The sequence below is a fragment of the Mixophyes fleayi genome, chromosome 11 (genome assembly GCF_038048845.1).
Source record: "Mixophyes fleayi isolate aMixFle1 chromosome 11, aMixFle1.hap1, whole genome shotgun sequence".
NCBI lineage: Eukaryota > Metazoa > Chordata > Amphibia > Anura > Limnodynastidae > Mixophyes > Mixophyes fleayi.
The window spans coordinates 5,604,313-5,625,702 of record NC_134412.1 but is presented as its reverse complement, the minus strand read 5'-3'; the positions used below and the strand labels follow the sequence as shown (position 1 = coordinate 5,625,702).

The 21,390-nt window shown below is 43.6% G+C and overlaps 1 protein-coding gene across 2 annotated transcripts in view; it reads left to right on the top strand.

Moving 5' to 3' along the window:
• APLP1 (amyloid beta precursor like protein 1) overlaps positions 1 to 21,308 on the top strand; it is a 38,235-nt gene extending 16,927 nt beyond the window's left edge. The window contains exons 2-17 of one of the 2 annotated variants that reach the window (XM_075190384.1): positions 5,533 to 5,682; positions 6,972 to 7,101; positions 8,126 to 8,238; positions 10,156 to 10,328; positions 10,621 to 10,793; positions 11,058 to 11,179; positions 12,195 to 12,269; positions 13,895 to 14,053; positions 14,425 to 14,553; positions 15,212 to 15,311; positions 16,061 to 16,195; positions 16,332 to 16,355; positions 16,491 to 16,561; positions 16,647 to 16,706; positions 17,790 to 17,933; positions 19,280 to 21,308. In XM_075190384.1, coding sequence (XP_075046485.1) covers positions 5,533 to 5,682; positions 6,972 to 7,101; positions 8,126 to 8,238; positions 10,156 to 10,328; positions 10,621 to 10,793; positions 11,058 to 11,179; positions 12,195 to 12,269; positions 13,895 to 14,053; positions 14,425 to 14,553; positions 15,212 to 15,311; positions 16,061 to 16,195; positions 16,332 to 16,355; positions 16,491 to 16,561; positions 16,647 to 16,706; positions 17,790 to 17,933; positions 19,280 to 19,378 — 1,857 coding nt within the window. In that variant the 3' untranslated portion in view covers positions 19,379 to 21,308. The remainder of the gene's footprint in view (positions 1 to 5,532; positions 5,683 to 6,971; positions 7,102 to 8,125; positions 8,239 to 10,155; positions 10,329 to 10,620; positions 10,794 to 11,057; positions 11,180 to 12,194; positions 12,270 to 13,894; positions 14,054 to 14,424; positions 14,554 to 15,211; positions 15,312 to 16,060; positions 16,196 to 16,331; positions 16,356 to 16,490; positions 16,562 to 16,646; positions 16,707 to 17,789; positions 17,934 to 19,279) is intronic. The other variant, XM_075190385.1, reaches the window with a different exon arrangement.
• Positions 21,309 to 21,390: the final 82 nt, after the last annotated feature.

Genomic DNA, 21,390 nt, shown 5'->3' with positions numbered 1-21,390 from the left:
TCTCAGTGTGTTATAGTTCTGGGACCCCCAGTGTCAGTGTGTCATTGTTCTAGGACCCCAGTGTCAGTGTGTCATTGTTCTGGGACCTCCAGTGTCAGTGTGTTATAGTTCTGGGACCCCCAGTGTCAGTGTGTTATAGTTCTGGGACCCCCAGTGTCAGTGTGTTATAGTTCTGGGACCCCCAGTGTCAGTGTGTTATAGTTCTAGGACCCCCAGTGACAGTGTGTTATAGTTCTGGGACCCCTATTCTCAGTGTGTTATAGTTCTGGGACCCACAGTGTCAGTGTGTCATTGTTCTAGGACCCCAGTGTCAGTGTGTCATTGTTCTGGGACCTCCAGTGTCAGTGTGTTATAGTTCTAGGACCCCCAGTGACAGTGTGTCATTGTTCTAGGACCCCAGTGTCAGTGTGTTATAGTTCTAGGACCCCCAGTGACAGTGTGTCATTGTTCTGGGACCTCCAGTGTCAGTGTGTTATAGTTCTAGGACCCCCAGTGACAGTGTGTCATTGTTCTAGGACCCCAGTGTCAGTGTGTTATAGTTCTAGGACCACCAGTGACAGTGTGTCATTGTTCTGGGACCTCCAGTTTCAGTGTGTTATAGTTCTGGGACCCCCAGTGTCAGTGTGTCATTGTTCTAGGACCCCAGTGTCAGTGTGTTATAGTTCTAGGACCCCCAGTGACAGTGTGTCATTGTTCTAGGACCCCAGTGTCAGTGTGTTATAGTTCTAGGACCCCCAGTGACAGTGTGTCATTGTTCTGGGACCTCCAGTTTCAGTGTGTCATTGTTCTAGGACCCCCAGTGTCAGTGTGTTATTGTTCTGGGACCACCAGTGTCAGTGTGTTATAGTTCTAGGACCCCCAGTGTCAGTGTGTTATAGTTCTAGGACCCCCAGTGACAGTGTGTCATTGTTCTGGGACCTCCAGTTTCAGTGTGTCATTGTTCTAGGACCCCCAGTGTCAGTGTGTTATAGTTCTGGGACCACCAGTGTCAGTGTGTTATGGGACCCCCAGTGTCAGTGTGTCATTGTTCTAGGACCCCCAGTGTCAGTGTGTCATTGTTCTAGGACCCCCAGTGTCAGTGTGTCATTGTTCTAGGACCCCCAGTGTCAGTGTGTCATTGTTCTGGGACCCCAATTCTCAGTGTGTCATTGTTCTGGGACCCCCAGTGTCAGTGTGTTATAGTTCTGGGACCACAGGTGTCAGTGTGTTATAGTTCTGAGACCCCCAGTGTCAGTGTGTTATAGTTCTAGGACCCCCAGTGTCAGTGTGTCATTGTTCTGGGACCCCCAGTGTCAGTGTGTTATAGTTCTGGGACCCCCAGTGTCAGTGTGTTATAGTTCTGGGACCCCCAGTGTCAGTGTGTTAGAGTTCTGGGACCCCCAGTGTCAGTGTGTCATTGTTCTGAGACCCCAAAAGAGGTAGTTCCAGTGTATTGCATACCTGACAATGTGGGAACCCTAAAAAGAGATTTTGGGAGTACACTGTGAATGACAATGTATGGGGCACTGCCAGGATAAACAGCTCAGACATTTGAGCATTCAGCTAATAGAAATGTCCTTTTGTATCTGTCTACTTCTGGATCTGTACGCATGGGCCCAGCATCTTGTGGTATTGTTCAACAGAATCACACCTTGCACTTTTATGTTGGCTTAATAAAATGTCTAGTAGCGTTATCCCACTCATCCTGCTTTACAAGTGGTTGAGATTCAACCAGTCATGGGCATAGTCAATAGTGGTCATAGCCAGTCATGGGCATAGTCACTTATGGTTGTAGTTAGTCATTGTCATAGCTAATTGTGGTCATAGCCAGTCATTGTCGTAGCCAGTAATGGACAAAGCTAGTTATGGTCTTACCATATCCACAGTTCCACCAAACGTAAGATATTGTACCTTCCCTCCCACTTTCAGGGCTTTTGTAAAAATATAATTGAATGTTGGGGCTACAAAGTCATTAAACAAATCCTTTACTTTTCTAGAGCCTCAGGCATATTAGGAAAAGATCACAGTATTAATATGGTTTATTTTTGTTACAAATCACAGCGTATAGGGCACTAACAGACGGCTGCTTCCAAGTAACATTTTATCAGATGTTGAACGGGACAATTGGTAGAAGCAAGTGGACAAAATAAGCCCCGCCCTCAATACATGCAGAAGCCCCACCCCTTTCTGGGCCTGCTGAAACAGATGTCAGCCCAGCCTGCAGGGCGTCTTTAAGTTGGCTTTGTTAGCCCTGTTCCTATATCTTATATTGGTTTATCTATGGTTTCAGGTATTTTGATTCGTGGTCCACGATCTCTCTGTGGCGCATATATATATATATATATATATATATAATCAGTCTGTCTGCCAGGTCATACACATAAATCCTTTGGTTGATTTATTTTCTAACATGTGAGCTGGAGATGAGTCAACTGACTGATTGTATTGATTGGTTCTAGATTCATCAGTGAGGATGATACAAACGTTGTTTCTTTTCAGATTGAAACTATTTCTGAACAAATATGTAACATTTAACAAAGATGTAAAGAATGCGACAATTTGCTTCAAAAAAATAATTTGTGTTATTTAAATTATTATTAGACCTGACTTCTACGAACAGCAAAGGCAGCCAATAGTAAGTCTGAAAGTTCACTAGGAATTAGTGACATCACTTGTCCAACGTCTTTTTAAGTTGAGCCTCCGGAAGAGAGAGAGAGGGAGAGGGAGAGAGACTTAGAGAAAGAGAGAGAGGGAGAGAGAGACTGAGAGGAGAGAATGGGAGATAGAAGAGGAGAAAGTGTGAGAGACAGCATGAGCGAGAGAGACAGACTGAGAGGAGGGAGAGAGATAAAGGAAGAGAGAGGCGGAGAAAGAGAGAGAGAGGGAGAGAGACTTCGAGAAAGAGAGAGAGAGGGAGAGAGACTTAGAGAAAGAGAGAGAGAGAGAGAGACTTAGAGAAAGAGAGAGTGAGAGAGACTTAGAGAAAGAGAGAGGGAGAGAGACTTAGAGAAAGAGAGAGAGACTTAGAGAAAGAGAGAGAGAGGGAGAGAGACTGAGAGGAGAGAATGGGAGATAGAAGAGGAGAAAGTGTGAGAGACAGCATGAGCGAGAGAGACAGACTGAGAGGAGGGAGAGAGATAAAGGAAGAGAGAGGCAGAGAAAGAGAGAGAGAGGGAGAGAGACTTAGAGAAAGAGAGAGAGAGAGACTTAGAGAAAGAGAGAGTGAGAGAGACTTAGAGAAAGAGAGAGAGAGGGAGAGAGACTTAGAGAAAGAGAGAGAGACTTAGAGAAAGAGAGAGAGAGGGAGAGAGACTGAGAGGAGAGAATGGGAGATAGAAGAGGAGAAAGTGTGAGAGACAGCATGGGCGAGAGAGACAGACTGAGAGGAGCGAGAGAGAGAGGGAGGGAGAGAGATAAAGGAAGAGAGAGGGAGAGAGACTTAGAGAAAGAGAGAGTGAGAGAGACTTAGAGAAAGAGAGAGAGAGAGTGAGAGAGACTTAGAGAAAGAGAGAGAGAGAGGGAGAGAGACTTAGAGAAAGAGAGAGAGGGAGAGAGAGAAAGGGAGTGAGAGACTGAGGTATAGAGAGAGAGAGAGAGAGAGAGAGAAAGAAAGAGGAAGAAAGAGGAAGACAGAGAGAGTGTGAGAGAAAAAGAGAGAGAGAGAAAGAGTGAGAGAGAGCATGAGACAGAGACAGAGACTTATAGGACTGAGAGAGAGGGAGAAAGAGAGAGAGACAAAGAGAGTAGGAGACAGAGACATTGAGAGACCACAAAAGACTGAGAGTGAGAGACAGCGAGTGAGAGAGTGAGGTAAAGAGAGAGAGAGAAAGAAAGAGAAAAAAAGAGAGAGAGCAAGAGAGAGAGAGGGGGGGGAAAGAGAGAGAGCAAGAGAGGGAGAGAGAGAGAGAGAGAGAGGGAAAGGGAAAAAGAGACAGATAAAGCATGTGATAGAATAGGAGAGAGAGAGACTGAGTGAGAGAGTCAGGTATATATATATAGAGAGAGAGAGACTGAGAGAGAGTGTGAGGGAAAGAGAGGGACTGAAATCCAGTGAATACATTAAGCCCTACTGTACAATCTTCTACAGGTGACATCACTGTGACATCACATGTAGCACATAATACTATGGACGGAATTGATTCTCCAGGATTAGAAGCAATCAGAAAACCCCCAACTATCAGTCTGTGACCTCCGACCTTACGCTGCTCTGGCCGGGGAACCCTGACGCGTTTGGGTTAATAATATTGATGTGTCAATGTAGATTGTCGTGACTCTATCTGCACTGGTACGTTGGATTAGTCAGTCTGCAGAGGGCCTGTAACTATCCAATTGACATTAACGCTTATCAACAAGTCATATTACACCCCCAAATGATATACAAAGTGCCAGTTTATCACCGCAGACCCCCAGGGAGGAATTTACACCTTACCGATAACACTATTCCCACTAATGCGGCCTCACACCTGTCCCGATGTCCACTCTGAGCCAAACTCACTCCTCTTGTTTCAGCTGTACCCTCCTCCCTTTAGAATGTAAGCTCTCTAATGAGCAGGGTCCTCCATACCCTTTGTTTTCATGTCTGCATTTATTTTATCTACCTTGTATGTCCCTGTTTTATGTATGTACTGTGTGTACTACGGAGCACTGTGGCGCCTTAGAAATCTACGTTAATAATAATATAATTTATAGTTTGCATAAATGCTAGTTGCCTTTCACTTGTATGCTTTCTGTTATGCAAGAGACAGTTTATCCCCTTTCCAAATAATGCATGTTTTCTGTTGCAAAACTAGGCCAAAGGAGATGTGTACATAAGCTTTTAATCTGCACTAATTATTATATTTTCTTTCTAACAGAAAATAAACAATCTGCTCTAGATCGTTATGTTATGTTGCTCTGGGTGCGTCCTACATTTAAAGGGATTTTATGTTTTTCCTTAAAATGAATTCTCCTGCAAGCACTTTTAATTGATTAAATTGTAGCTAACGTTAAACAGTAGAAAACATTTAAGGAACAAGGTGTCAGTTCATTAGTGTGGATCTGATAAATTTGCATTTTACATTGCGCTGCCTCAATGTACTGTCTGAGAACGGTCATGATTGATGTGGGCGAGAATGTGCCAGATACACTGAGGGCAAAGAAAGATATATCATAATACAAATACTTAAAATGTTGGAAAAATTGTGATATTGTGATAGATACAGAAATGGGCAATTTTTTTTTTTAGAATTAGCTTATTTATTGATTGAAGTCACTGACTTGAGGTGATGGATTTTCACAGATATATGGCAGCATGCACTGAGAAACATTTGAAGAGAGTTGTTCTGACATTTAAGACAATGCAGTTCACCCACCTCTAGACTGACGTTGCCTGACTCCGAGCAGCTCCTTGTCCCGATTATAATTTAAGGACATATGCAGCCAGTTGCCAGTGACCTAGATTTGCTGTAATTACCATTGCAGCATACTTCTGTTAGATAATGTATTAAGTATGCACAAACATATGTATTCTATCATTTCTATACTAAGCACATCTCTTCTTCCCTATGTCCGCAGGGCCTTGCAGCATGGAGACCACAGTTGGCCCTTTTCTGCGGGCGAGTACCTCTGCACATGGATCTAATGAGAGGGGAGTGGGTGTCAGATCCTCGTGGAGTCCCCAGCTGCCCCGGGAGCAGCGAGGAAATCTTACAGTACTGCAGACAGGTAAGGACGCATCATTAGCTACGCAAGACTTAGGGCCGGAATGGAGACATCCCCAAAAAATTGGGTCTAAATTCTGCCCCATGTCCAGCTCGCTCCTGGTCAGCTGAATGGGGGATGTTGGTTGGATTTGCTCCAGGATCGAACCATTTACTCTACCGATGAACCTCTAGGGCAGGGTTCAGCAGGGCCGTCTTTCCCATAGGGCACAACGGGCAGGTGCCCGGGGGCCCTGCAGCCCAGGGGGGCCCGTCGGAGGAAGCCAAAAAAAAAAAAACCTGGAAAAAGAAAAGAAGAAAATACTTACCGTGCTGTCAGCTGGCGATCCGGCTCCCTCCCTGGTCTCCTCCTCCGTCGCGCTCGCAGTGCATGTCGGGCGTGACGTCATCACGCCCGCCCGACATCCATTGCGGAGCCAGCGGAGGAGGAGACCATGGAGGGAGCCGGATCGCCAGCTGACAGCACGGTAAGTATTTTCTTCTTTTCTTTTTCCAGCTTTTTTTTTTTTGGCTTCCTCCGACGGGCCCCCCTGGGCTGCAGGGCCCATATCTATAATCATTTTTTATTTTTTTTGTATATATAGGGGCCCCGGTGCACTGCTGTGCCCGGGGGCCCAAGATGGTCTTAAGAGGGCCCTGGGGTTCAGGAAACATTTTTACCTTTTACCCCCAAATATATTTAGATACGCCGACGTTACCCCCTTGATTTGAAAGGAAGGAAATCATATATTATTAATTAGTGGAGTTCAAAATTTTATTGAATCTATTCCAAATTTCCTTTGAAAGCTTCAACTTCAAAACTTCAGGTTTTGGAGAAATGATGGCATTTTGATGTCAGAGCAATTTGGATGCAGTCTTCAGCATCCAATCGATTTCTCTGCTTTGTTTTTATGTTCGTTAGAGTGGAAAATCCTTGTTGGCAAAGGTAGGTTGTTGCAAAAGGCAGCAACTTTTTGACTGCCTCCTCATGTGTAATTTTGAATGCCTTTGCAGCTGTTGACATCTAAAAATATGACAGATCTGCTTTGTTTTCAAATGCAATACGTGCTTCACAGCTCAAGAAGTGCCTCTGCCAACCCTTGAGGCTCTTCTGGTACAACAGCAATTTCACATTTAAAGGGGTCTACAATCCAACTGACAGCAAGTGAATCGGCAGCATTACCCCCAGGAATTTAATTTTAACCCCATTTGGGGTAATTTACCCCTGTTCCCTGCCCACCGCTCTAGGGTATGTTACACACAGGGGCGGATTATCCGCTTGTTCTATGACTAAACTCTTCTCTCCTTCCGTAGATGTATCCTGAGTTGCAGATCACGGGGGTGACGGAAGCCACTCAGCCGGTCACAGTGGCAAACTGGTGCCAGAAGCAAAAACCAGAGTGTAAACGGCGTCTGCATATCGTGGTGCCGTATCTTTGTCTGGGTGAGCCGAATGAGCCACTTTAATCATCTAGAAAATCACTATACAACACTATATGTTTATTTCAGCAATAATAATGAAAGATGTTCTGTCCTGTGTCCTTCGTTGAATGGAAATAATAAAAATGTTCTTTGTGCACAGTGGATGACCCATTATGGGAGGATGATGGGATTTCTCCCTCTAGGCAACGCAGTTTACCTTTCAAACGCTTGTAGGAAAAATCTATCGGGGAGGAACGGACACCTCTAGACAAAGAGGGATTAGGGATCAGGTTATAAATGTATCCCATCAAAACTGAGAACTGAGAGTTGAGTTCAATAAGTTAAATCATATTAGTAACTATTATTTAGCTGGGTTCCCTGATGTCTGTAATGGTCCCACTAAGTTTTTGCGGCTGCTGTTTCATACAGGCAGTGGTGTTGTCGCAGAGCCTCCCCCATGAATTTCCCATTTGTGTCAACTGAAATTCCACAGAGAAGGGGCACTAATAGTACCCTGCCCGTTCGTAAAAAAAAAAAAAAAAAAAGGAATAGACTAATACAAACAATGGGGGATCTTCCAAACAGGCCGACGTGGATCTCCAGGTAATTAACTTTCGGTATTATTGTTTAACTTGTTAAACACTATCCGAAACTGAATTGTCTCAAGGGCACCGACCTCTTTAATGCCCTTCATTTCTAAAACGCTCAGTTCAGAGAGTGGATATTGACGGCGTGGAGGGGGAGATATCGTAACTGACTTGGAGACAAATAGAATGAAATATTTATGAAAGGAGTCGCAAATCAAAAATTCCATAAAAAAAAAATAGCAAAAAAAAAAAAGTGTCACACTTTGGATACAAAAGACCAAAAGATGTATTAGATAACAAATATGTTACAGGATTATCAACCTAGGGATGTCTGCTATCTCTCCAGGCGTGTGATAGGCTCATTTTTGTTATTAAACAACTCTTATAATCTACCTATTTTGGATGTCCTTACGTTTGTTGTTGTTGCTGTCTGTCTGAAACTCCCTCTGTCTTTCGCAGTGAACGATTTTGTCAGTGACGCTCTTCTCGTGCCGGACAAATGCCGCTTCCTCCATCGCGAGCAGATGGATGTGTGTGAAAGTTATCAGCACTGGCACGAGACCGCCCGCACGGTGAGACCCCCCGGCCCTCTATATTCATGAACGAGCCGTTCTAAGTACAAACAATAAAGGATTCGTCTATCTCTGCTAAAAATCTATGAATAATACGTAAGATGAGTCGGATGCGCAGCTTAATGTTAACAATAAAAACACATTCAGAAAAGAACATTGGTAATTATAAAAATATATAGATAATTTCAAAGCGGAGTTAGTACTCTCAGTAATTCCGTATTCGTAGGAGTTTGTTATATATAAGAATCTTCAGACAGTTGGCAGCCAAAATCCAATATCTGTACGCATCTTAATAACTTTACTAAATATGAGATGAATCGATCAGAAAGTTGATTACTCCTCTCAGTAACTAAGAGGCTATTGCAGAAATTGAACGTTCTCCTGTTTGCTTGGGGTAAATTGCGCATTTTCGTGGCCACTTTGTTACTTTGAATACATATTTTAATGCACTGAATAGATAGGTGTCTGGACACACTTTATTTTGTAAAAGAGAGATCGCTTGTATGACCTAACGCGTTTCTCCGCTGTTATTTTAAATGGTGCATACGTTCACTAAACAAAGCTGGCCACAATTGGCAATTTCTTTTGGCAACTTTAAACATAAATGACCCGAGAACAATCAAATTCCAATCAAAAATGTTTTTTTTGTTTTTATTGATCTTGTTGGGGAAAAAAACCCAAACAATTCAAATGATTACCGCAATCTGTGTGTGTAGCCAAGGACGGCTTCACAAAGTAGATATGGATTTTCAGATAAGACGCATTTCAGCATAATCTCACTTTACAGGCCAAAAAAGCAATTTATTTAGAGTATTTCTGCACTGGCAGGCTTTCGTACCGTACAAAAGCAAGGCGCGGGATTTCATGGTGATTTGGTTGCTTAACGGTTCTCCCGTGCCCCTTTCCTCGAGGGATCTCTCGTTCAGCACCTGATTGGTCATCAACTAGAATGTCACATGACCTTTATAATGCTCAAGTGATGTCAATATTTCTACAAACTCCTGTACATTATATCTGTATAAACCGTGAGTTTATCACAGGAATCCTTGTGTATTATAAAGGAATTGTTCACCCCCTACTTTAAGTCATTACAGAGATTAAAAGTCACCTTATACATTTTCTGTGCCGTTTAAAAGGACCCAAACTACAACCATGTACCTTTATATAGTCACAGAAAATATTGGTGACTACTAATCCCTATATCTTACAGCAGGGAGTTTAATATATATATATATATATATATATATATATATATATATATATATATATATATATATATATATATATGTCACAGTTTTCAGTACGGCAGTAAAACAGTACACAATATATGTTGCTATGTATCAAAAGCTGCCCTTTCCTCTGAGGTAGAAATCCAAAATGGATTCCATACACTGCTGACGCCGATATATAATATTATATATTATAATATAATATATTGAAGAGTAGACACTTCAATTAAAAAATCCCACAAGATCATATTTAATGATATTGGGCCTGATTCATTCATGAAAGTTAAGCAAATGTAAGTAAGTAAGGCAAAAACCATTTTGCTTTGGAGGGGGGGGTAAATCTATAATGTGACGGCAGATTTATAGTTGGGGTAGGACATGTCCTAGATCAACCTTAAAGGTCAGTGTACAAATAAAGCTATCAAGTATCTGTGTGCTACATGAAAAAACAGACAGTATTTAACTTATGTGCAAAATGATAAACTCATTTGCACCCCTTGCATTGTGACATGGTTTTGTCCAGAAAGCTTGAGTAAGAAAACGTACTCAATTTTATGCTTAACTTTCCTTAATGAATCCTTAATGCGCCCATTTTGCGCCCATCTCTGCATCCGCCTCAGAGTAGTAGAACTGAGGGCATCAAGGACACATTGATGAACGAAGTAATGTCTTTTACACCACCCCCCAGGCCTGTGCTACCGAGGACCTGGATCTGCACAGCTACGGGATGCTGCTGCCCTGCCGTCCGGACAGATTCCGCGGGGTGGAGTACGTGTGCTGCCCCGTCCGTACGCCCCATCAGGCAGAACCCACCAAGGGTCACCCTGTCACTGAGCTACAGCCACAGGACACAGAGAAAGGGTAAGAGGGCAGTCGCGTTCAGGCCTTACGGCGGCATAAGGGGTTATTTTCTTATATATATTCACTATATACTTATAGACTATAAATTCCGCCAAATGCAAATTTAGAGAGCGGAATGCGGAACACGAAATTTACATTCCGTTCACGTCCAACCCGTTTCCGTTTCACGTAAAATTCTGACGCAAGTTCACACATTTCTTCGCTGGCAGTGTCACTTGGACAGTACCAAGGGGTGGAGGGGGGGGTCTGTGACTTGGGGCGGGGGACCTGCTGATACTTATCCTTCTTTCAGAGACGATGTGGAGATTGAAGATGACAATATCGACATTATAGACGGTGGTTGGGAGGACACGGCAGAAGCTACCCCGGATCAGCACCCGACAATATGGGACGATTATTTTGTAAGAGGTGCCTATGAGGACGAAACCACCAGCAGTGCGCCCACCCTCCCGCCAGAGGTCAAAGGTCAGACATACCTCCTTTTTTTTTTTCTGGTGGTTCGTTGTAACGAAATAAATGATTACATAAAACAATGGCCAGTTCTATGGCTGCACTTATTTTTCAGTATCAAAAAAGTGGGGCAGTAAAGAGTTTGGGGTGGTTCATTTGTGACCATAGTCTTTGTTTTCTCACACATTTTGGGTGGCCCCCAGCTGCCCCATTGCGGTTCTCTGCTTTGTACCCCAATCGTTTCCCAAACAGACACAGTTCCGCTTTGTTTTCCCGCAGTCTCCCGCCCCACCGACGGGGTAGATATCTATTTTGAGTCCCCGCGGGACGGATCGGAACACGCCAACTTCCTGCGCGCAAAAATGGAACTGGAGGAAAGGCGCATGAAACAGATCAACGAGGTGAGCGGAGGGGGTTGAGGGGCAACGCAACATATTTTAATTATGACTTTAATCCAACCTAATCCTACAAAAAAAAAAAAAAAAGTGAAAAATCGTGGTCTCATAAACAGGGAAACTACAGTATAAAAGTATTATAATGTGCTGTAATTAGCTTTTCCTCATACCCCGCAGAACAATTGGCTACTGTTCACTAGCCAGAGAAGATAGAGGGTTTCTTATCTCTACCTATATATTCCCCAATTGACATAACTTGACCAACCTAGAATCCAAAACACAGGGACAGCTGTCTTCATTTTCCGAGTGGTTGGATCTCTGTAAAATCCGTGCACAAAAATGGCAAAGAACTTTTCGTTTGATGCTCAGGCCAAACCCACAATTAATGGGGTCAGTCGAAGACCTGACACGAGATCACTGTTATCACCCGACACCATTTCCCACCGCTCTAAGGGAAGTCAATTATATTCTGAAAATAGGCGAATCAGAGTTTCTGTGGATCGGGGGGGGGGGGGGGGGGGGGCCTAATTTTCTCCCAATTTATCATGTATAAATGTTGGGAGATATGTCATGATTGCTGCAATATGGTCTACAACAAACCTGACCTGCAGAATCACAGATCCAATCTTCTCTATGATGCCGGCCACACACGCTGTGATAATTGCATCCAATTCAGATAATTGGCCAATTTTTGCCCGATAATTTAAATGGCCGGATCGCGTCCAAACTTGGCCGCAACGCTTGGACCATGTGTCAACATTTTCGGCAAATGTAAGGTGTCGGTAACCCCGTTCATATGACTACCTGATGGATTTCTTTTATATAAACTGAGAGCCTAATGATATTGCAAAAATTATCTTTGCAAAATCACCAAGAGCAAAGCATTATTTCATTTACTTTATTTAAAAAAAAAAAAACAAAACACACCATTATTGACAGTAACCTTTTTTATTTTGCCAACAATTTTTTAGAAATGTTCTCATCCGTTTGGATGATCTTTTATTGATCTCTTGTCTTCCAGGTGATGAAGGAATGGGCGGAAGCAGATAACCAAGCCAAAAATCTGCCCAAGTCTGACCGTCAAGCCCTTAACGAGGTACGTTAGTTGGTGACTAATGAGGAGGAGATGTAGATTCATGGCTCGTTCTCATGGCAATGGAAAAGAAAATCTTAATCAGATCCATCACTGCCCAGAGATGAATTAGATGAACGCCCATGAATCATAATATATATTAGGGGAAAAATATAGATTGTATTCAATGGTCACCCTTGGCCTCAATGGCCATTCTGCAAAAATAAGCAGAGACGTCTAACGGGCCGGAGAACGCTTTTTCCGTCAACATTTGGAATACTCCAGGGCCCATACAAGCCATTAACCATGAAAATATATACGCGGGGCAGATGTACGAGTTATTTATTTGGCAGGTCTCTGATGTTCTAGGAAAACGATAGCTTTTAGGACCACTTAAGTCTCCATCTCGGGGTCGTGTTACCGGTGAGTACAAGAGATAACAATCACGAGGAGGGAGAGGAGATATTGTGAAACTAGATCTCATCTAATAATCCCATGTGGGACAAACAAAATGTGGAACACGGCGACGTGAGGGACAGGGAGGTTGTATAATGATGTATATGATTACACGGTCCGGCTCGACGTAACCCTGGCAGCTCCACTCCTTATCTTACCTAATAAAGGAAGCGATCTCTGGGGGTTAGTGTGGAAATATGGTGTATTAACGATGTGAGGAGAATTAATGAAGCTGGGAGAGAGATTTAGAGACAGGAGACGGCAGCTCTGGTTCTGACGTAAATTGCACCTGTCTGCATAAAATAACATTTTATTTTGAAATAGTATAAAAAAGGATCTGTTATCGCTCTGTTTAATCCAGAAACTGACACTTGGTTTTAGATTCCATTTTTTATCTGAAATGCAATGACAGGTATGCGAGGAGACAGATTGAGATGCATTCTGGTAGTATAAAAATAAGTATTTATTTATATAGCGAAAGCATGGTCTGAAAGCAGATACGGCCCCTCACATGCACAGAAGGACGGAGAGTGGGGCTACTGAGTGGATGAGCCAGCGATGCTTCCATGTCGCAACCCATTTTGCGCGGCCATCGTGCAATTGATTGTCAGAGCTGAGCAGCCAACTCTGAAGAAATAGGACCGTGTTATACTGCCCCTAGTGGCAGGTTTAGGAATTGCTCAGAGTGCATACTGCAGTCTGCTTAATGGAAACCACATAAACAAAAATTCTCTAGATTTAAAGGGCCACTAAAATACAAGTGGATCCAATATATAAAAAAAGAGACGTTTTAGCATTCACAAATGTATATATAGAAACATTCACATAATATAAGTTTAGATATTTGATCAGTCATTACTAGGTAGTCAGTACAAGCTTTTGACTCTCTGTTATCAGCAATATTAAGCTTTATTAATTGTCCTTAAATAGGCTTTCTGACGGGATCTCTGCTGTACATAGGAAACTACACTATCATAATAGCCACAAGCTGATGCCTTTGTATAATAATATAGACTTATTTGTACAATATATATTATGTGATTACAATATGTATAATTATATCATATATTTGTATCATGGATATGTATGTGATAATATTTTACATAAGACAAGTTTTATTTTATGTTTACTGTGTATGTTCCTCGTCCTCTCTGTGAGTATTAATGTTAGCAATGCCTCACTCCCTTTTCCAGCACTTCCAATCCATCCTGCAAACCCTGGAGAGTCAGATCTCCGCTCAGCGGCAGCGCCTGGTGGAGACGCACCTGGGTCGCGTGGTCGCAGCGCTCAATGATAACCGTAGGGCGGCGCTGGAGAACTACTTGGCAAGCGTGCAGGCCACACCCCTGGATGTAAGCCACTCCCCCCCCACTCTGCCTTGTTTAGAGACTAAAATATATCACACCCAAATGCCACACATCAACAGGAATAAATACTAGTTTTACTTATAAAAATGATAACAACGTTAAACTTTCTGGTGTGTCTGAGAAAACGGTTCATGTGATAGTCACAGGGCTAGGTTTGTAAAGGGGTGGGGGTCGACACACTGGATGAAGTAACAGCTAGCCCTTGATTGGATGAGTGTTGCCAGCATCCAATCAGGAACCAGCTGTCGTTTCTACAAGTCTGTCAGAACTGGAGGTTTTGATCAGCGGGAGGAGTATCTCCTGCACCATTACATATATTTTACTCTCTCTGTTACTCTTCTCTCTCATTGGTGCAGCCTGAACGGGTACTGCTGGCCCTGAAGAGATACATACACGCCGAGCAACGAGACCAGCGCCATACTGTGCGCCATTATCAGCACGTGAGCAGCGCAGAACCTGACAGAGCGGAGACCATCCAGTTCCAGGTAATGGAGACGTTTGATGTCGCTCCTGTGGGTCACTGAACGACTCTCTGTTTTCCTCTGTCTATGACTATTTCACATTTTTGGGATCCTTTAGATTCGATGATTTCTGCCAGTCTCTGTGATCGGTCTTTATGATTCGGCACTCTCTCTCCTAAGTCTCTGTGATCGGTCTTTATGATTCGGCACTCTCTCTCCTAAGTCTCTGCGATCGGTCTTTATGATTCGGCACTCTCTCTCCTAAGTCTCTGTGATCGGTCTTTATGATTCGGCACTCTCTCTCCTAAGTCTCTGCGATCGGTCTTTATGATTCGGCACTCTCTCTCCTAAGTCTCTGTGATCGGTCTTTATGATTCGGCACTCTCTCTCCTAAGTCTCTGTGATCGGTCTTTATGATTCGGCACTCTCTCTCCTAAGTCTCTGTGATCGGTCTTTAGGATTCGGCACTCTCTCTCCTAAGTCTCTGTGATCGGTCTTTAGGATTCGGCACTCTCTCTCCTAAGTCTCTGTGATCGGTCTTTATGATTCGGCACTCTCTCTCCTAAGTCTCTGTGATCGGTCTTTATGATTCGGCACTCTCTCTCCTAAGTCTCTGTGATCGGTCTTTATGATTCGGCACTCTCTCTCCTAAGTCTCTGTTATTTGACTGTCTCTTGTCCAGGTTTTAACCCATCTTCGGGTCATCGAAGAACGAGTGAACCAGTCTCTGTCGCTTCTTTACCGAAACCCTCAGCTGTCTCCGGAGTTACGCGACCAGATCGGTATGTACCGTCTCTCCCCTCTATATGTTATTCTTTCCATGACCTCTAGGCCAGCCATAAAACATCTCTATAAAATACACATTATGTGATCGCTCTTGAAGTTATGAGTAAGGGTTCCACACTAAAAAGTAGGATTATTAGCCTGTCTGAATAGAGAAGAGAATGACTATAGAAATATCTGTTTTGTTACGAAAAGACAAAAAAAATATATTTTTTTACATGCTAAATAAGGACGTTTTATTAGTTTATAGCATATGGTTTAATCCTTCCATGAAAGACATTTTCAGATTCCCCAACTTTTATAGAATACATCACTTGCATAGGCAAACCGAGGGAAAGGGGGTTCCTAGTGCCTGGAAACCCCCCTCCAAGCCTGGGGCACTGTATAATTGAGGTGGCTGGATCCTGCCCCCGCTTCACACGGCTCTGCATGAAAAGGGAGAGCTGTGTGCACCTAACAGTAGTGCATGCAGCATTGCCCATGTATATTATGGGGATAGGAAGAGTTGGAGAGCAGCCAAGCACGGTCTAAAATTATAGCCACGCCCCCATGCATGCTGGTCACGCCCACTGGTGGCGTGGTGTGGAAACCCCCCTCTACAAATCCTGTGTTTGCCCCTGACTTGGGTATGAATCCAATGACAGGACATCATCTGGATGTCAGCAATTGGTTATAATAAGGTAGAGGCTGGTATTATATTAATAAGGGAGGCTCATAACAGAGGCTGTTGATTGTTGGCCCTTTGCAGAGACCTGGCTGCACACTGAGTGGGTGGGGGCCGGAGACCTTCTCAGCTCAACACAGAAGAAGCTAAACGAAGACAGCGACTATCCCGAGATTAGAGTGCCGGCCCAAAGCTCAGCCGAGACATCTCAAGGAGAGGGTGAGGTCACTGAAGCCTCGATAGTCTCCCCTTCAATTTCCCCTTTCTTGTCTGTCTCTTACGGATGTTTTCTCTCTCTCTCTCCTGCTCTTCCTTACTTGCTGTCTCTTACATTTGCTTTTGGATGCCTGAACAGACTCCCAACAGATAGAAAGGAAAGGTCAGTGACTGGCTTCCGCTTCTGTCTTCAATTTTCTCCTAGAACGGCAGCCTTGAGCCGCTTGTGTTTTGCCCTTTGGGGCTCTTCTGTATCGTGTTGCTGATGTGACGGGGGTCTTTTCTCTCTCTCCCGCAGGCTCAGCAGTCTGGGACATGTACTCAGATCTCCCCCCTAGCGAGAGAACGATTACTTTTCCAGGACAGAAGGTTCGATGTTTCCTGAGATTATTTATGTAGGATAACTATATAGGTGACTGTGAATCGTAACTCACTGACGTCCTCTTGTGTTTAGGATAACGGGTCAGTAAAGCAAGTCCACTACCAGTCAGAAGATATTCAGCGAGACGAACTGGTGAGTCTGCATTTGGAATGTTTGGCATTGTATTTATATTTGCTATAAAGCTCCCTTAGCCCCTACTACAATTGGAACCCCCCCATTCCCTGAGACCTTTGGGGTTACATTGGTTACAGGAAATAGGAGTTTAGGTAAGAGGTGACTTTTTAGTCTTCATATTTTTTTAAGTTCTATTAATGTATTGAAACTTTCATATTTGTTTGGGAATGTTGAAAGATTCTATTCCATATTAATGGCGCCCTAAGTGCTATTTTCTATAAACCAGTGGTCAGGGAACAGGGATAAATTACCCCAAACGGGGTAAAAATAAAATTCCTGGGGGTAATGCTGCTGATTCACTTGCTGTCAGTTGGATTGTAGACCCCTTTAAATGTGAAATTGCTGTTGTACCAGAAGAGCCTCAAGGGTTGGCAGAGGCACTTCTTGAGCTTCGATGTAATAATGAAGCACGTATTGCATTTGAAAACAAAGCAGATCTGTCATATTTTTGGATTTCAGCAGCTGCAAAGGCATCAAAACTGCCCATGAGGAGGCAGTCAAAAAGTTGCTGCATTTTGCAACAACCTACCTTTGCCAACAAGGATTTTCCACTCTAACGAACATAAAAACAAAGCAGAGAAATCAATTGGACGCTGAAGACTGTATCCAAATTGCTCTGACATCAAAATGCCCCAATATTGATGCTCTCGTATCAAAAATGAAGCAACATCATTTCTCCAAAACCTGAAGTTTTGAAGTTGAAGCTTTCATAGAAATTTTGAATAGATTCAATACAATTTTGAATTCCAATAATTAATAATATATGATTTCCTTCCTTTCAAATCAAGGGGGTAACGTCGGCGTATCTAAATATATTTTGTGGTAAAAGGTAAAAAAGTTCCCTGACCCCTGCTATAAACCTTTTAGATGTATCGTTTCTATTGCCTGTGGTGTAGCAGTTAGAGGTTTGCAAAATTTCATAGATGAACATTAGTTAATACAATTGAATGCAGCCGGTAGGGACAGTACTTACTTATCCTCCTTCTAATTGGTACGTCAGTCATTAGTTCAGCAGTAATACAGAAGAGATTCCTCTTGCAGGAACCAGACACCCTCGTCACGTTTAACCGAGGAGCACTGATTGGTCTGTTGGTGCTGGCAGTTGCCGTGGCAATGGTTATAATTATCAGCCTCCTTCTCATCCGACGCAAGCCCTACGGAACCATCAGTCACGGCATCATAGAGGTGAGATATCCATGTTACCGTCAGTCTCGGGGGACCTCAAGCAGACATATTTAGGCACTTATCCTTTCACTGGTAAAAAATAAGCTAGTTGTAGTGACCAAATATAGATCCTTATTAAACAACATAGAGCAAAGAGAAGTGATATGCTGTAATCCATATCAGCCAATCAGACATCAGCTCTTAGACATCTGGTGTAGTCACTATAATGAAAGCTGACATATGATTGGTTGCTATGGGTTACACCACAACATTTAAGCAAAGGGTGCAAACGTGTTTTACTGTAACATGCAGGGGCATTATATTTTCAGTTCAAATAGCTGCTCTCCTCCCTCCAAATTTTAATAAAACATGTATATATTTCATTGGTGGAAATACCCTTTGAAAAAATATTGCTGTGGTTTTTTTTTTTTTAATGTCCCTATTATTTAACATTACAAATTCTAGTTAACAGTCTCTCCTTACTCCTCCTGCACACATCTTATACTGCAGGTGTTATCACAGTACGTAGCAGGTTCTCCTGGTCACAGTAGTTCCACAGCTACTCACCATTCAGGCTCTGTCTGTTTCCAGTACACACATGCAGGAATCACAGTGTAACTCAACTCCAGCACACACCTGCAGCTCTCACCGTCTCTCTGAGTAGCTCTCAGCTGTGCAAGGAGGGGTAACATCCCTGGGACTACAACACTCTTCTCTATTGTTCTCTCTGCTCCTCTCTGGGATTCCCACAACTCTTTGCTACAACCCTCTCTTCAGGGGTCTCTGCTCCTACATCCCTTAGTGTCTGCATGCTGCCACTTGCAGCAATCCCCCCCCTTCCCTCCAGGGGTCTCTGCTCCTACATCCCTTATTGTCTGCATGCTGCCACTTGCAGCAATCCCCCCCTTCCCTCCAGGGGTCTCTGCTCCTACATCCCTTAGTGTCTGCATGCTGCCACTTGCAGCAATCCCCCCCCCCCTTCCCTCCAGGGGTCTCTGCTCCTACATCCCTTAGTGTCTGCATGCTGCCACTTGCAGCAATCCCCCCCTTCCCTCCAGGGGGTCTCTACTCTTACATTCCTTAGTGTCTGCAACTGTCAAGGAAAAATCCCTCCCAAAAAGTTACCCAGACAAAATCGGGACGGCATATGCCCCACCCACAATCCACCAAGACACACCCTCCCATTTCACACAGAACAGCCCCTAATCCGCCAACCATTTCTGCTTTCCAGTAAAGCCCCCTTTCAATCACAACTTGGGGCCTTCAGAAACCATAGCTAGTACAGTCCATCCTTTTGGGGGGGTTTAGATACCCTAGAAAGCTTTTCATTCATACATTGTGTAATGTCGTCCCCCTTTTTCTGGCAGGTGGAAGCGTCTAGGAGCCCAGAGGACAAGCACCTGAGCAAGATGCAGAATCAGGGCTATGAGAACCCAACCTACAGATATCTGGAAGAGAACAACTGAGCCCAAGTGTGGGGGAGGGGGGGGAGTGGGTGGGTTCTATTATTTTGGGTACAGGGGAGAGACTCTACGACAGGGGAGGTACAATATGGGCTGGGGGGCGGGGATAACGAATATACAGGGAATATTTACTAAAAGGGAGCGAATAATCGGCCAGGAAGTACATTTTGACCTGTGCAACGGGCAGGAACTGTATCCCACCTGGGATCAGGATTTAATTGTTAAATAAACCCGAAACAAGCAGGGAAATGTGTGTAACACAAGATGGTTAAAGTTTTAGGCTCTCTCCCCTGGAAATGCACTTAAATTATTTATGACTACGAAGGGAAAAAGAGACCGCTCAGCATTAACCCCTTGTTGTGGGACATCTCCCACCCTGTAACAGCGCCCCCCCCCCCCTCCCCTCCATCCCTGCTAATGACGTAATCTCATACTGCAGACAAACCAGCAATGCATTGCAGCAAAATAAAAAAAAAAAGGGGGAGGTTTAATATCCATCGTCAGCTTCCAATCCCATCACACCCCACACAATCATCTTCTGCTGCTTTATAATTTATTAACATTTACGACTCACCTCTGGCTGCATAGTCGTAGGCCGTGACTATTGTAGCCACCGTCTTATCCCTTACCGGCCCACACACACAAAAAAAAAATTAAATATAATAATGGCCGGTCTGTAACCCCGCATAACCCCTTTATAATTGCCGTCAGCGGAGGTAAGAGTACAGGTCACGCTTTCAGAAATCCCCTTTGGTGAGAATATTACATTTATACTGGCTCAGTCAGTCATTACTTTACCTGAGCAACTTAAGGACATTCTTAAACATGTCCCGTTGGGGGGGACATTTAAAGTGCACACGTCACCCGCACGGCGCCAGTTTGTGGGCTCAGATAATATTCAGAAAAATGCTAAGCGCTAGTGACATCACTAAGGGAGGAAGCGGCTCCATGATGTCACTGGTTGCTATGGAGATTCATTTTTGGTTGCACCGTACCTCTTAACGGTTAATAGGCACACCCCCATTTAGGAATTTTAAATGTAATGTTGAGCCCACAAGGTAGGGAACGAGGAAGAGAGATCTGGCCGGTGATTAGCACATACATAACCCATATAGACGCAGTGGCACTTTAATCCCTGTATAAAAACTTCTGCCATGTTAATAACTTCATTACACACAGACCGTACCGGCCGCGTCCCTACCCAGCCACTCGTACGGCAGATATTTGTTGTATATATATATGTGTGTGTGTATATATATGTGTGTGTTTAGATCCAGATGCAAGACGCTTTTTTGTTTTCTAGTTCCTTATTCCAAAAAAATTCCCAACATTGGACTGTATCCAAATTATGATTAAAGTTGTTTAATCATAATAATACACAGGCCTTAGAATACGACTACTGGTTCTCATCCGTTGAGCAGCCCTCGGTCCTACGAGATGACTGCAGACAGCGTTTGCCCGATTGATTTCTAATCCCGCCACTAACGATCAGGCTTCCTCATGCGTGCTAGGCCGTGCAAGGCGTGGTTGTGGTTTAAGGACAGACTTTAAACACTAAAAACAAAAAATATAACACTTGTCTTATCATCATGCATCCAACCCGCAGCATGCGTGATAAATGGTTCAGAGTTATTGTATGTCCGATGCAGCCGACTACTGGGATTCTACGTGAAGAAATTGATGCCTGTGATTAGATGACAAAACAGTGCATGTCAATTACTGTACTTGTTCACATTTTAATACGATTTCCAGGAGGGCGGTGCTGGCCAGGGGTTCACCCGGGTGCCGCACGTTCTGTATTCCGGGTGGACATAGGACAGGACCGCCGGATATAATCATAATAAAATTATGTTGTATTTTAAATTCTCATCATCAATAAATATTAACTTAAAGAAGATCCAAAAAAATAAATAAAGAGTTACCGAGAATTACATCCAGCTGGAGAAGTGGTCCGTGTATAGAGAATGAGATGAGATACTGAGAATTACACCTAGTCTACAGACCGAGAGACATGG